This window comes from Falco punctatus (genome assembly GCF_963210335.1).
Source record: "Falco punctatus genome assembly, chromosome: 3".
Classification (NCBI taxonomy): domain Eukaryota; kingdom Metazoa; phylum Chordata; class Aves; order Falconiformes; family Falconidae; genus Falco; species Falco punctatus.
Genome location: NC_137582.1, coordinates 117,498,994 through 117,513,412, shown reverse-complemented (window position 1 = coordinate 117,513,412; position 14,419 = coordinate 117,498,994). Strand labels below are relative to the sequence as shown.

Genomic DNA, 14,419 nt, shown 5'->3' with positions numbered 1-14,419 from the left:
TTGAGCCTGTCTGCAAAAGGTGTAGTGTCTTGGTATCTTCTCTCTTGGCAGGAGAACTTTCTGTTAAATTGCTGATGCTGAATCCAGACAGGGAAATTTATTTATTTTTAATCTGGGAGGGTAAGTGAAAAACTAATGAAATGTGAGAGAGGTGTGAAGACCGCAGAAATACTCCCTTCGTAATGAACGTGGTGGACAGCTTTTCTCAGCATTTGCTGCCCTCTTACCCACTGTCGGTATCGGATGCATCCACTGGACACTGTACAGAGCTGTAGTTTTTTTGGAGGAATCGACGTGCAGAAACCTCACCCTGTTAAAGGCAGGAGTTCCAGTTTTATTACTGCTCTTGATTTATTCTTGGATGTTGAAGAGGAACTGGGTCCTGCCGCCTTCCAACTGCAGAAAGACGTCTGAATCCGCCTGCGTGGCAGCGGGCGCTGTCCCAGGCTGAGGTGTGAAGGACCATTTGTTTCCCGTCTCACTCGCATCCCTGCGAGATGCATCTCGGAGAACATAACAGATTGTTAGGCTGAGCTTTCCGACTGGCAGAGAGGATTTTATTCCCTAAAGTAACAAGCCCCCAAATCAATCATTCAGCTTGTTAAAGTAGAGTGGGAAAGCATGCAAAAACCTTTGAAGTGCCTTTTTCTGAAGGTTTTTCTTGTGGTATGTTCCTCATTCCTGCCCGTCTGCTGCTTAAATAACTTGAGGAGAATCAACAATAGCACTTCATCTGCCTCTCCCATCAAACTCTCTGGATGCAAAACAGTCATTAAAACAAGATTACAGAAGTAATTTGCCGGCACCTTGGGCTCAACAGAATTTCTGTTGCAGGTCAAAGCAGGAACAGAGCAAAGGTGGGGGCAGAACTGGGAGGTTTTGATGGGCTTGGGAGACACAAATGGGATTTCAGGGAAAAACACCCCTCAGGTTCCACGGCCAGAGCTCAAGCAGTGGCTGGTTTCTGACGTTACCGTAGTCTCCGGTGCGTATGCGGTGAGAAGTTCTCCGGGATGGGGAGGAGAGTTGTGTGTCCGGTGGAGTTGGTCCCATCCATGTTAGATCCCTGGAAGGGTCTCGGAGAGACCCTGGCGCTCAGCACGTGGCCGGCGTTCAGGAGGGCGTTCAGGAGCGGTAAAGCAGCGCCGCTCTTGGAGCAGGCGTTTGGCTTCGCTCTCGGCACACAGGCACCGGCAGATCGGCCGTACCGCCTCTGATTTCCCCGGAAGCTGGGAATGGCAACAAGGATGCCCGGAGGCTGCAAGTTACGTTTCCTCACAGGATGCTATCAACACACAGCTGCTGGGTTTGTTCCCTTGCAGCGTTGGGTTCAATAATTCTGCCTGGAGAGCTTGGGGATCAGTTTTATCAAGAAACCTTTCAGGTGCTGCTGTCGTGCTTGAGAACGGCGCCAGGCAGAAGCCATGCCCATCCATATGTATGTATTTAGATTTAAGCAAACACTACGGGGAGAAACAAACACCTATCCACTCGCAGCAGTTGCATTGAAGGTGATTTATAAATTTATCACAATGATACCTTGGCAGCCATAGTATAATAACGTTTAACGCTGCCGCTGAGACGGGCAACGTGACACTACGGACGCCGTGACCATCCCTTCCCACGGTGACTCCATAGGGAAGGGCAGGAGCCGCGGTCGGAGCGGGCGCTTGGGGTGGGGGATAAAACTCTAAAGCCGTGTTGAACCGCAACGAGGTGATTAATCCCAAAGGCTGAATGAGAGCCGCGCACGGCTCATTAATACGGATATATTGGTGACATTTTTCTAAATCTCTTCAGCTCTCCTAAGAGTCTCCTTGAAGGGTAGGCAATGTCCTGAGCATCCCGTACCGCCTGGATTAGTAGCAATTTTCAAGGGCTCACAGGGTGTTCAGCAGATTTGAGGCTCGTGCCTTGTCTTCCAGGGTTTGGTTTTTTGGGTTTTTTTTGGTTTGGTTTGGTTTGGTTTTTTGACATTCTTGTGAAAACTTGTCTGTGAGGACAGAAATGTCGCCGAGAAAGTGTTGAAGGTAATTTTTTTTTTTGTAATGCTAGCAAATACTCTACAGGCAGTTAAGAGGATTCAGTCACCAGTATGGGTTCTGGGAATTTCATTTGTTTGCTTACGTTTTGCTTCGGTGAGGAAGGAAATTATTACTACTGATGCCGGATAATACATTGTAATAATGGTACTAAATTGTAATTATTATAGCGCTGGTAGTAATAGCTTGCAGGCCCTTAACTATGGTAGAAGGCTCCCTGTTTAGGTAGGATGCACAAACATACAGAGAGGCTCATCAGTCTTGAAAATCTATCAGATTTTTGGACAGTGTTCTGTGTTGGGGTTATCCTTAATTGTGTCGGTGTTGCTCTCATTATTTTCTGCTCCCCCAGGGGCGTACACAGCCTTTATTTTGGTGGGATAATAAGTTTGGGGAGATGTACAGGCTGTTTACTTGTTCTTATTTATTTTTACAGCTTGACAGGTACCACAGTCCCCGATCTCATCGTTAGCACGCACCACCAGATGTGGCTCCTCTTCCAGACAGACAGTGTCAGCAATTTGCTGGGATTCAAAGCAACGTATGAAGGTAATCCAGGCATCTCTCTCACTCTTAGAATTTAGCTGTTTTCAAGGGACCAGGGATGAGATGGGTACAGCTGTTTGGGAGAAAAAGAGGCTTCTCTAAATATATTGAAGCTCTGCAGATATTTTTTTTTTCCTTAAAACTGAAGCTTTGCTGCAGTAAGAACAGCTTTTCCATGAAAGCAGACGGAGTGGGTAATGTTTCTTTGCCGTTTCATCTGCTTTGTTGGAAAAGAGTTGGTGAATCTCAGCTGCTGGCAACAGGCTCCGTCTGCGGGAGAAAGTGTGATCAAGTAATCAATGGTTCCAGTCGATCAGTGGAACTTTAAACTTGGGGTAGTCTGGAGTCTTGCAAGTGAAAGAAAAGTTAATGCTGGGATTTTTCAGAAGGAACTCATGAAATGCTTTAGGACATGAATGCTGAAGTCTGTCTTAAGCTGCTGTGTTTGCTGGTGTCGTAGGTCTTTACAGGTTTAGAGGAAGGGTGATGGAAAAGTGTTCCTCCTCGCTCACCTGAGTGACTGGTGATTCTGGCTGAAGCTTTTCTGAGATTCTTGGTTGAATTGGTTTTAGATTTTTCCAGGAATCTCCGTCTTGTGTCTCCACATTGGATGTGAGCGCCTAGGGTGCTTAGCACCCTCTGCAGCACCGCTCCGGAGAACATGCTCTGCATCCCCCATCAGTGCCTCGTGCCTGCGGAGGGGGAGCTCGTTTCACAGGAACATTTCCACTTCCATGTCAGCTTCTTTTCGGTATTGTTGTCATCTTTAATCTCTTCGAAAAGCACTTGAATGCCTTTCTGTTTTCTCTGTGACCTGCTGCTGCCAGGGAAGGCTTACTCTTTTGTCTCTGACGCCTAAAAGTAGGCGCATAAATCTTCATCGAGGTATGGGGGCTGCTCCTGAAGTGCCTGAGTACCAGCAGCTTCCACCGACATCAGCACTAACATTGAAATCTTGCTTTCAAGGGCCCTAAATGCACATTAGCGTTCATTCATTTTTAACAGCGTTTCTCTGGGACTTGCCATCTTTCAGGGAAGTGTCCTCGTGTGTTCAGGCCAGGACTTGCCCATCGTGGTGCTGATGATGTGACACTGAAGTAACCGCAGTTTTGGGAGCCTGAAGGGACCTGACCTAACCGAACACGTGGCTGGGGTGAATGCCAGCGTGTCCAGGCAGGCTGAGCAGCGCCTGGGAGCGGGGACTGGGTCATGATGCTGGAGTATTTACAGCATTACAGGACCAGGTCAGCAGAAAAGTCGTGGAGGGACGTGGATAAGAGATAATGGAATTGAAAGGAGGAGAAGGCAGGTCTAGCCCGATTGTCTAGGGAGCATCTTAATGGTGCTATTCCAGTCTCACTGGCTGGGAGGGGAAGCTCACTGTCTGCAGGAGCTGCCATGTCTGTCTCCTGCCATGTTTGGCTGTGATTGATCCTTGGCAGCCTGGCGGAGCGCGCTGCTGCACCCCTGCCCGCCAGCTGTGGGGGCTGAAAGCGCTCCCCAGCCTTGTGAAACTCATCCAAAGAGCGATGCGGATGTATTTTTTCAGCCTCTTGATACATCTGATGTTTACCCTGTAGCGTAGCACATAAAGCTGCAAAGCACACGATACAGGGACTTCCTTACGCTGTTGTTCATCTTCTGTGAACTTTGGATCTATAAGGAGCGTGACTTTGTCCTCCTCTGGCTCGCCTGGATGTTTTGGGGAGTTTGATCTATAGCAAGGCTGAGCTGCTCCTGCTCCCTGTGCCCTCACCGGGCGGTTTGGGGATCACCGTTATCATTCCTGCTTTGGAGTCCTGTCGTATGGAACTTCTAGTGTCCAATGTTCTTCTCCCTTCCCTGCTCACCAGCTTTACCCTGCACAGCTGCCGCCTATTCTGCTGTGCTCTTCTATGCCTGTGGTGTCCTAGGGAAGGGGGAAAAAAAAAAAAGGAATATTCTGGCGCTGCTGCTGCTGAACGCTGAAGGAGGAACCCTTGCCTGTGGCGTGCCTGTCCTTTGCAGGTGTTAGAAGCAGAGCCTACGCTCTGCTGATCGTTCATATCTTTTTTTTTTTTTTTTCCCTGTTTCTGGGCATCTTTGCAGGTTTTGCACAGCAGCTACTGACCTTGCACAAGGGCTTTGTGCATGAACAAACAAATCCGCTCCATGCCCAAAGCACAGGTCCGTGCTGGTGCTATCCAGAGGTTTTAGTTTTTGCAAATGCTTGGAGTTACAAAGCAAAGAGACATTTAAGTAAGAGGCAATTAGCACTTGCCAAATACGTTATGAAATTATATGCAACTTACTAACAAGTTTCCGTATCAGTTTTATGGCCACACGTCTTCCTAATTGTGAAAGGAAAATTACAGCTAATGGAGCTATATAAACTCAAGACCAAAAATCTGCCTGGTAGAAGGGCCGAGTATTGCTTATAGAGTATGTTTAAATAGCCATCTATCCTAAAACATCTAAGTTTTAGTGTACGTTTTAAGCGTAATGCCATCATAAAGCCTGTTGCTAGTGCTGAAACAGTTATGCCCAAGAGATTTATTGATGCAGAGATTCAAGGACCTGTTGGAAGGAACGTGCTGAGGAGGGCAATATGCCATCAGATTCTTAATGCGCAGGGTGCCAGGGAGGGGGAAGCCAACCAGGTCCTCGTGCTTTCCAGGAGAAATATGTAAAAAAAAAAAAAATAAAAATATATATATATATATATATTTATTTTTTTTTTTTCAACTCCGGGAAGAATGTACAAAACACAAGGTATCTGGATTCGGGTGTTTCCAAATCTTCACGCTGCAAGACTGGATGCGTTTGGAGCAAATGCTCGGTGGGTGTAAATCAGTGCGACAGCATTGATTTTCAATTAAGCCGTGTCAGTCTTTACCAGCTGAGGATCTGGCTCATTAATGTTCATGAAGATTACTTCTAAATCTCCAATGTCTCAACTGCAGCCAGTTTATCCTTTTAAACAGGCATTCTCTCATAATAGCGAACGATGTTTTTGGACTTCCAGGGCTTGTCAGAAGAAATTTGTATTAAGCTCCACTTTGCTGGAAAAGTCTTTTTCTTTCTCACCACCATAGCGAGCTGATTGATACCGCAATTTAGTGCTTGACTTGTGAGAGGGCTTACAGCCTCCTGGGGTCCTGGGTCTTATCTTCTCCCTTCTTTCCTTTAATCTGGGATGTCTTGTTCTGAAAGTACCTTCCCCTTGGAGCCGCTGCCTTCCGCAGCCGTCGGGATGGTGGTGTGAAAGTTCCCGGGTCAACCCCTTGTAATGGTTGGGAATAAATAATACCTCCGGGTAACATTTTCAAAGGTTTTTGAGTAATTTAGGGTTCGTTGAGGATTCAGACTTGCATAATCTCATCTGGAGTTCCATTCCCCGTCGGTGGATTGATGGGACTGAAGATGCTTGGTCCTCCTCGCAGGGGAAGTGTTGGGGAAAAAGTCTTCCCGGTACCGATGAGCTTGAGGTTCTTACAAGCAACAGTATAAAAGTAAATCAGCACTTGAAAATTCTGTGGTAAGAGACAGAAATATTAAAGCATGGAAAACCAGAACAAAGCCGGCTTTTAATTTAGCCTTGCATTTATGTATCATTCATGTAAAGTAATAATTTAAAATCAGAACTAGGTTTCTAGACGCACGCTAATCTTGGTTGGATTTCTGTCGGAAGCTGGTTCGTTTGGGTAGCGCTGACTAAGGTCTGTGTCCCGAACCACCAGCATGCTGCAGGCAGGGGATGATTAAACAATATTTATTGTTGCTGAAACGCTGACTAAGTGTTTGGTCTGAGGAGCTTAGCTTTAGAGCCGAAATGTAGCCCCGCGGTGCTAAGAGGCTTAGGGAGCTCTGCAGAGCTGGAGCCTGAAGATTTCCTCTGCTGACCTTTCTGGGTTTAATCAAACCGGCTGGTGTTTGGTCGGGGGAGCTCGCTGGGTGGCCGCGTCGGGGGGTACATGTGTGATACGCGAGTGCGGAACTCTGCGGGGACGCCTGCGTGCAAGCTGCGCGTAAGGGTGTGCGTACACATTATCTGTGTCGAATTGAGAGCGATCAATACCGTCTTCACTTGCCTGATCCTAGGGGACTTGAGGGGAAAAAATACATCTGCAGGTAGTGCTGCTGCTGGGCAGGGTTAGCTTTCGAAGCTGAGCTCCTGCTCCCTGGCGTGGAGCGCTGCCTTCGGATTTCTCCAGTGAAATGCTCCCAGGTTTCACCAAGAAGCCCGGATAACATGCAGGTGGCTTTCATTAATTACATTTCTTTATTTCATTTAGGTTCCACGTTGCCTAAGCCCCCAGTATTGGTGGTGGTGGAAGTCTCTCAGAAAACTTCAGTGTTTTGCTCTTTCCTGCTCTGCTTTTCCATTAAATGTATTGACTCATGTCATAAAACATGCTGCAGCACTGCTGACCCAACAGACGGGAAGGCTTTTAGCTTATGATGGGTTGACCTCAAGTGCTCTCCGGGTCATGTTACTCGTATTTAAGTCTTGTATAAACCGTAGTGGGAGCGATTTGCCGTTATGCCACAGGGTTTTAATGAGGCTGCTGGATTCGGTTTCTGCATTTGCCCTGCAGCGGTGGTTTTAGATGGGAAGGATGTGGCAAAGACACGCAGAAATGGCTTTTCCTTCTTAGTTGATCTCCTCCTGCTCATGGGGGTTCCTCTCTAGATCCTTTTTATGTCATCACTGGGATCGACAAAAAGAACTAGGCAATACAAGCACCCTGGTCCTGGTTCCTTCAGGTACGGGCGGAAAGCTTACAGCGTTCCATAGTTTCAGCAAAGTTAATATACGTACAAATTAATGCGTGTGAGGCTAAATATTTTCTGGAGGGTCTTTTCTGACTGGGGGTAACGTTTGTGTGATTTCCACACCTATAGCCTTGAAGTGCTTACAGGTCCCACACCTTGTGGATGTTTTTTCCCCGAAACCGGACTTTTCCTAGCACAGTGCTTGCAGCTGCAAAATCCTCTTTTTTTCCTCCAGAGCCAGGTCAGGCAGGGGCAGGAATTCCCCCAGAACTCCAGGAAAAGAGTGGCCTCAGTTTTGGGTTGCGGTGCAGCGGTGCGAGGGAACAGCGAGGTTCTCGCTCTCCTGAGTCACCCTGGCAGCGTGGGCAGCCACCGCGGTGCTGAGCCAAGGGACCCAGTTTCTCCACCCACGGCCAGAAGACAAATAGCATAAATAGCTGGTGAAACATCTTCTGTTCAAAAATGCTGTTTTGTCAAAATCTTATCTGCATTATATCATATTTGATGGGGAAGATAAAGATTCATGTCGACTTGTTTCATTTAAATAATGTCAAAACACTTGATTTAGATGTTCTTGTTTAGTTTTGACTTTTATTATTCTAATGTGAAAATGATTTTACTTAAACATTCATCAGAATAAATGTTTCAGTCTTATTGAAGTAACATGTTTTGATATTTCTGAATCGCTCTTTTTTGGGGGGATTTCTGCCCTGCTACATATTTAGTGAATTTTACCATGTAGGAAAAGAGATGTAGGAACCAGGGGATTTTCTCAGGACAGAAATCCCGTTTTCTGCCCTCCCTAATGCAATGAGAAGTGCTAGCTTTGGTTGCTTGCCGCTAACAAGGAGACCACGTGCGCGGTGGGAAGTGTGAGCTCTAATTCTTCGTTTCTCTCCCATTCCTAAGCCTGTGGTTTCACTCTGTGGCAATGTTCCAGCTGGGCTGGTGCGGCGTGCTCGGGTAATTGAGGAACCTAGGGTTCACTGAGGATTCAGGCTCCCGTAATCTCATCTGCAGTGCCATTCCTCATCGGTGGATTGATGGGACTGAGGATGCTTGGTCCCCTTACAGAAGCTCACACGTAGGGGGGACCACACAGTCGGTGCCTCGAGAGCATCTCAGGCACCTTTATTCTTTCTTAGCAGAGGGTCGAAAGGGATTTCTTTTTCTTTGCTCAGCTGCACTTTTTCCCGAGTATCTGGTAGCCTGAGCATGTCCTTGTTGTAAAAAACAGCGTATGCTGCACGCTGGAGCTCTCTGGCTGCTGCTGGAGCTGCTTGGCATCTCTGCGGAGGTCCCGTGGCCACCATCCCTCTGGGGCAGGTGCGGAGGGGAGCTCCTCCAGGCAAATAGCAAAAATTTTGCCTAATGGCAAAACTCTCGTGGGCTTTAGGAGCCGGGGCTCCCTCTCCGGAGTGAGCTGCGGGCTGGAACGTGTGTGTCTGTCGAGGAGTTTTGTTGTTTCCGGGTGGAAGCGCAGGAGCCTGGCAAGGGCAGGGAGGTGACTGAACACTTCGCTCCCGCCGAGATGGAAGCCACGCTGTGTCACTCTGGCCATCTCTTCAAACAAGGAACAAACAGCACAGTGGCACCGGGGTGTTCAACGTTCCCTTCCCCGGGGCACCCAGCGCCGCCGGCGTCGGTGGCAGCGGGGATGGGGGCGCTGGGGGAAGGCGGCCGAGGCAGCGTGCCCGCGGCGGCGCCTGCTGCTCCTGCATTTCAAGTCTTCAAGGTGTGGGGAGGGAAGGAATGCCAGAGATGAATTTTTAAAGGCTGTTGACTTGCAGCAGAAGGCACTACCAGTTTTCCCGTGCCTGTCAGGACACGATACGTGTTTAAAATATGCATGCTACCCTTTGATCTTGTTGCTGTTTCTTGAGTTTTAAAGCTGATTTTTTTTTTTATCGTTTGCACAATTTGATTCCTGCTTTTTTTTTTTTTTGAGAGTAACGTACAGTTCAACACTATCTTGTTGTCCAAACTGTTCTATTTTGTCCCTTCTTTGCAAGTACAAATCTGAAACATTTGGATTTTCCAAGTTGGCAGGAAAATACGTAAATCTTGGCAAGCTGTTTTCACTAACAGGGAAAAAAAAGACACCTATTTCATGAAAACTATCATATTAATATATATTAAATTATTTTTGGAACGCTTCATTATGTGGCAGTGACTTTTTAGTTCCAGGTGCATACAGCAGCAGCAGAAGCTAGGTGCCTTGTTTGTGACTTCTATTCAAAATACACCTGTCTCTAAGTTGCCTGGAGTCAGAATAATAATGAGGTGCTTGTTGTTATTCAAACCAAATTGGAATATTAGATGGCGTAATGCAAATCTCAGATTATGCCGTTTTCCTCTGTAAAGAAACTGTCATAAAAAGAAGTTTCCAATTTGGTGTAAGAAATTGAAAACGGGGAGAAAAGACAGCGAGGCTGATCGTAGATGATGGGGATAAAACCAGGAGGACGTGAACGATGAGATGCATGTGAAGCAGGGAAACAGTGTGGGAGCGCTCGGCAGGCTGCGGAGGAATGAGGTTTTGTAGCTAATGGTGATACAGGGCAGGGGTATGAATCTGAAATGAAATTTTACGGAGCCGAAGGTAACAGATAGCAGTGTGCCGTATTTACGGGAAGTCGAAATAACCTCTGCGCTCCCCTGCAGTATGGTGGCGGCTTCGGGACCAGATGCGGAGATGGGAACGGGGGCAGGAAGGGGAAGGCGGCAGACGTGGAACGGTGCTAAGGTGTCCCAGCGGCGTGCCCTGGGCCGGAGGAGCCGAAGGATGCTCCCGCGGAGGGAGACGCGGTCCGTCTGCCTCAGCAGAAGTCCCTGGAGCAGGGGCAGGGGAGGATCTTCTCGGGTCTTGCTGTGTTCTTCAGTGAGCTGGGAATATCTGGAGGATGAGGAAGCGGTTAGGGGAGGTTTTTAGGAGGGTCTTTCGGTGGCACTGGTAAAACTGGCATGTTGGGATGCTGTCGGCTGCGCTCTGCGTCGCTGCTGACCCCCTCCCGTGAGACGGTGGGGGAGGCCAGGATGCCGTGTGACGGCAGGGATCCCACCAGCTCAGCGTCGGAGCCTTCCCCCATGCAACTTCTGTTTTCTTTTTTTTTTTTCTTTTTTCTTTTTTTCCAGAGATTGACCAAGGGAGCTGCGGTGATCCTGGGATCCCAGCCTACGGCAGGAGAGAAGGATCCACGTTTCGCCATGGGGACAGCTTGAAGTTTGAGTGCCAGCCTGCCTTTGAGTTGAAGGGACAGAAAACAATTACCTGCCAAAAGAGTAGCCAGTGGTCTGCTCAGAAACCAGTTTGTGTTTGTAAGTCAGTGAGGAGACGGCTCTAACCCATCATCCTTGTGTGGTGAGGTGGTCGTGTAAACCGTGCGTGCGTGCGCTGTGCTTGGTACCCAGGGCAGGGCACGTTCTCCTGGCGGCAGAGATGGCACCAAGCTGCCGCTGCGCTTAACCAAAGCCACGGGGAGGGTTTGGTTGGTCTTTTCTCTCAGCAGGGAAGGGATGCGCAGCGGGGACCAGCATCCAGACGGACATTTGGGCTCACACCGGGACCACAAGCTCTCTCTGCTCTGCCCCCCTGCCCTCCCGCTGTGCGGGTTCGCATCCCTTCTGGAGAGAAAGTAGGGCTTTCGTGTCCGAGGCAGGAGGCATGGACACGGACACAAAAAAATATAACAATTTAAAACTTGATTCTATTTTGGGGCATTTAATTTTCCTTCGTTATCTGACAATATTCAGGCTCCCTGCTGCTGGACCTCATTTTTTAATTTGTTGCATGAGTTCTCAGCAGAAGGATATTACACTCTCAGTAGTGACCAAGGATAAAATTTCCAGTTGTAAATGGAAGTCAGATGCACAGTCCCCACTGGGTTTTAATGGTTTCGCTGTCCTTTAAAGATGCATTGGGCAATCTGCTTGATTATATTGACCGAACCTTCGCTCACAAACAATGTTATATTTGGACATTACTAAAACTTGCAAAAGTATCTGTATTTTCCCCAGTTGGTTATGAGCAAAATCTTTTTTTTGTTGTTTGTTTCACCTCTGCTTAGCTGGGTACGTTAATGTCTGTACTTTTGAACTGATGCTCTAGCGTTGGGGAATGAGGTGGATCCTAACAAAAAAAATAGGAAAGGACAATCCAGCTGAGCAACACAGAGAGGACAGAAGTGTGGTGAAAACAGATAGAGAGGAAACAGAACTGTTAATTTTTACAGGGTGGGTTCGCTGTGCAGATAAATAGGTGTGCTGGGGTTCGATGCCGCAGTACAAAATATTTTTTGTTTGTGGTGTGGCAGGAGCTGATCCGTGCCCAAGAGTTGACACAGCTGGCGGGGAGCAAACCTTGTCACTTTGGAGCTGAATCTGGGATCTTCAGCAGCTGTGGGAGAAGCGAGGGGGAGGTTTAGCCTTCCTACGTTGGCAATTTATGGGAGAATGTGGGAAGACGGTTTAAATAAGTGCCTTTCTTTTTTCAAACGCTAATTTCATCTCCCAGCATTTGAGAAATGTCTATTTGGGGAAAGGAAGCAATTACTTTGAGTTTTGCCTTTGCCAGATGCCCTGACTCCCTTCCTACTTGGTTTTCTCTGCAAGCAAATCAGCTAAAGATGCTGATGAGGAAAATTGAATTTTCCTGGTTAGCTTTGAAGCAGGAGATATTAGGCCGTTTCTGTGCTCAGGGTCAGAATTTGTTTGGTTTTTTGTTTCCAGGTAGTTCAGATGAGTTTGAACAGCAGATGCTTCGGTTGAGGTTCTTGCAGATAGTTCACACTGAGACTAAACCCATAGTTTGTGCCCAGGGTTGGATCATAGCAGTATAGAAAAGAGATTTACCAGTAAAGTAGGATTATTTTTTTGTAGGTAGATACTGAAATCAAGCCCTAATCGGCAGTTCGTGCAAAGCGTGGCACAGGCATGAATCTTTTAGTTGAAATAATTCCATTGTGTTCTGTTCTCTGTGGCCCTCCAGCTTTGGCAATTGATGAATCAACAAGGCAACATGTACATAGCGAAAAAAGTGTTTCATAGCCCTCTCCCCACCTTTACTCGCCTGCCTTTATTCTAGACAGCATCATATTAGCGTGCATGAATCGGAAGCGGTTGCATGACAAAATGTGTAACCTGGCATGAAATCTGTCAGGGGATTAGTAAAAAACCCTCTGTAAATGTTGGGAGACCATTAGATGTATTGGGCGTGAGGTGGGGAAGTAAGGTAACCTGATTTATGTGCCGCTAGTTGGAATATGCAAACAAGTCAGTGCTTCTGATTCTGGCTGCAAACGCGTGACAAATGCAGGCGGAGATTAAACAGCGCGCTATGGTGCATCCTGCTGTCCTGAGCAAATGATTTATGAGCAGACAGAATTTATTGTGGAGAACTCATTTCCTGGGGCTTCGATGACAAAGCAACGCAAACCATTTAAGTAATGCATCTGCTTATTGCAGCGGGTTCTTAATTTGTGACTGTCTGTGCCTTCATGATAACAGACCTTCCATCTTCATCCTCTTTGTTGTCGTGGCATCCCTTAACCGGCCAGGGTGAAGCACGTAGGGCGCTTGAGAAACTCTGCAAGCCCTTGGTAGCGCTTGCCCTCCACAAACCCCTTGCTAAGCGAGTTCCCCCTCGCCTTGCTGTATATGTGCAGATTTTTTTTATTTTTTTTTTTTTTTCTCATGAGCTGAGATACCTCAAACAACTGGAGCCTGGAGCGCTGGAGCCGGGTGCGGGAACACGGTCAGTCCAGCTGTCTGCTCGGAGCTTGGGTTCTGCGTCGGTGCAATGTGGGTGTCTGGGTGCCGGTGGTGACTGGGTGCTGAAGACCTCTCGTTCTTCCTATTCCACAGCACCTCGTAGTGCTCAAATCAGCTTCATAGTTCCCGGTTTTTGTTTGGGTACTTGCATTTTCCAAGTTACAGAGGCTGAGGCAGTTCTGTAACCCAGGCTAACCTGAGCCGTACCTTTCGTGCGGAGCTACGAAGGGGTACCAAGAGCTGCTTCAGTTATCCCGAAGTCTTGAAGGGCAGCGACGTGGGCTTCGGAGGTGTCCTGCAGATTAATGTTACCTAAGGAAAACCATTGTGCTACTTTGATGAAGTTTGTGCTCTGATGGTAGGAACTCATAAGGGATGTAATACTCAAACTGGAGTCTACAGTTACCTGTGGCAGAGGAGATTATTAAGCCTATGAGCGGGGAACCAGCCCATAATTGCAGCTATAACGGGAAGCCGGTGAGTTGTTCAGTTACTGCAGTGAGAATGATGATGAAAGTCTGGATGGACCTAGTCGGGGAGCAGGGCGTTTCAGTAGTGCCATAACTTTCAAATTCATGGTTGGAATTACTGTTTAAACATAGTCATGTGTAGTAGGGAGAAACTCATTACCTGATTTTATGTGGACTATTGCAACAGAGAGCCCCACTACAAAACATTTTCTATGACCAAAGATTTGTTTCACGAGGTTTATGTTTCCTTGCAACAGGCGGGGGGGGGGACTGACACCCCCTCTGCGGGGGGAGGGTGCGCCCAGGGGGTTTCTGCAGCAGTTCAGTCTCATGAGGTGCTTTGCTACCCTTCTCCAGCGGCTTCGCTCCCCTCCTCCTCCTCCTCCTGCCTGCAGCCCTGCCCCGGTGGGTCTGTCACCTACAACTCCTGAGTTTTCAGTCCTGCACCTACAGCTGGAGGGTTGCCTTGCGCCAATCAGCGCCGTCATCTGACGTGGTAGATAATTATGCCATAAACTATCCTGACAATATACGTCATTTGTAACCATCTCACTCAACAAAGGCAAAGCTTTTGCCTTGTTCTAACTGTCCTCTGGGTCGCAGTTGCTCTGGGAGGGGAATTTCTGAAAACAACATATTTTCAGATACAAGTTTAGTCCGTTGATCTCAGACTGGCAAACTGCGAGTTTTCCGGACCCGTCGTGTTCTGTAGGTAACGAACACAGAGAGGTGAAGCGGTGCCTGTGTTCTGCTTGCAGTGCATCAGGCAGACTTGGGGGAGGAGGTTTCTGCCCTGAACTGAGGGGTATTTTTTTGGCGTCGCTTGACTGCAACTCC

General features: G+C 47.8%; 1 protein-coding gene across 1 annotated transcript in view; it reads left to right on the top strand.

The window, feature by feature from the left end:
- Positions 1-14,419, top strand: part of CSMD2 (CUB and Sushi multiple domains 2) — a 301,013-nt gene that overhangs the window by 157,906 nt on the left and 128,688 nt on the right. The window contains exons 13-14 of the mRNA XM_080381216.1: positions 2,479-2,591; positions 10,479-10,661. Coding sequence (XP_080237342.1) covers positions 2,479-2,591; positions 10,479-10,661 — 296 coding nt within the window. The remainder of the gene's footprint in view (positions 1-2,478; positions 2,592-10,478; positions 10,662-14,419) is intronic.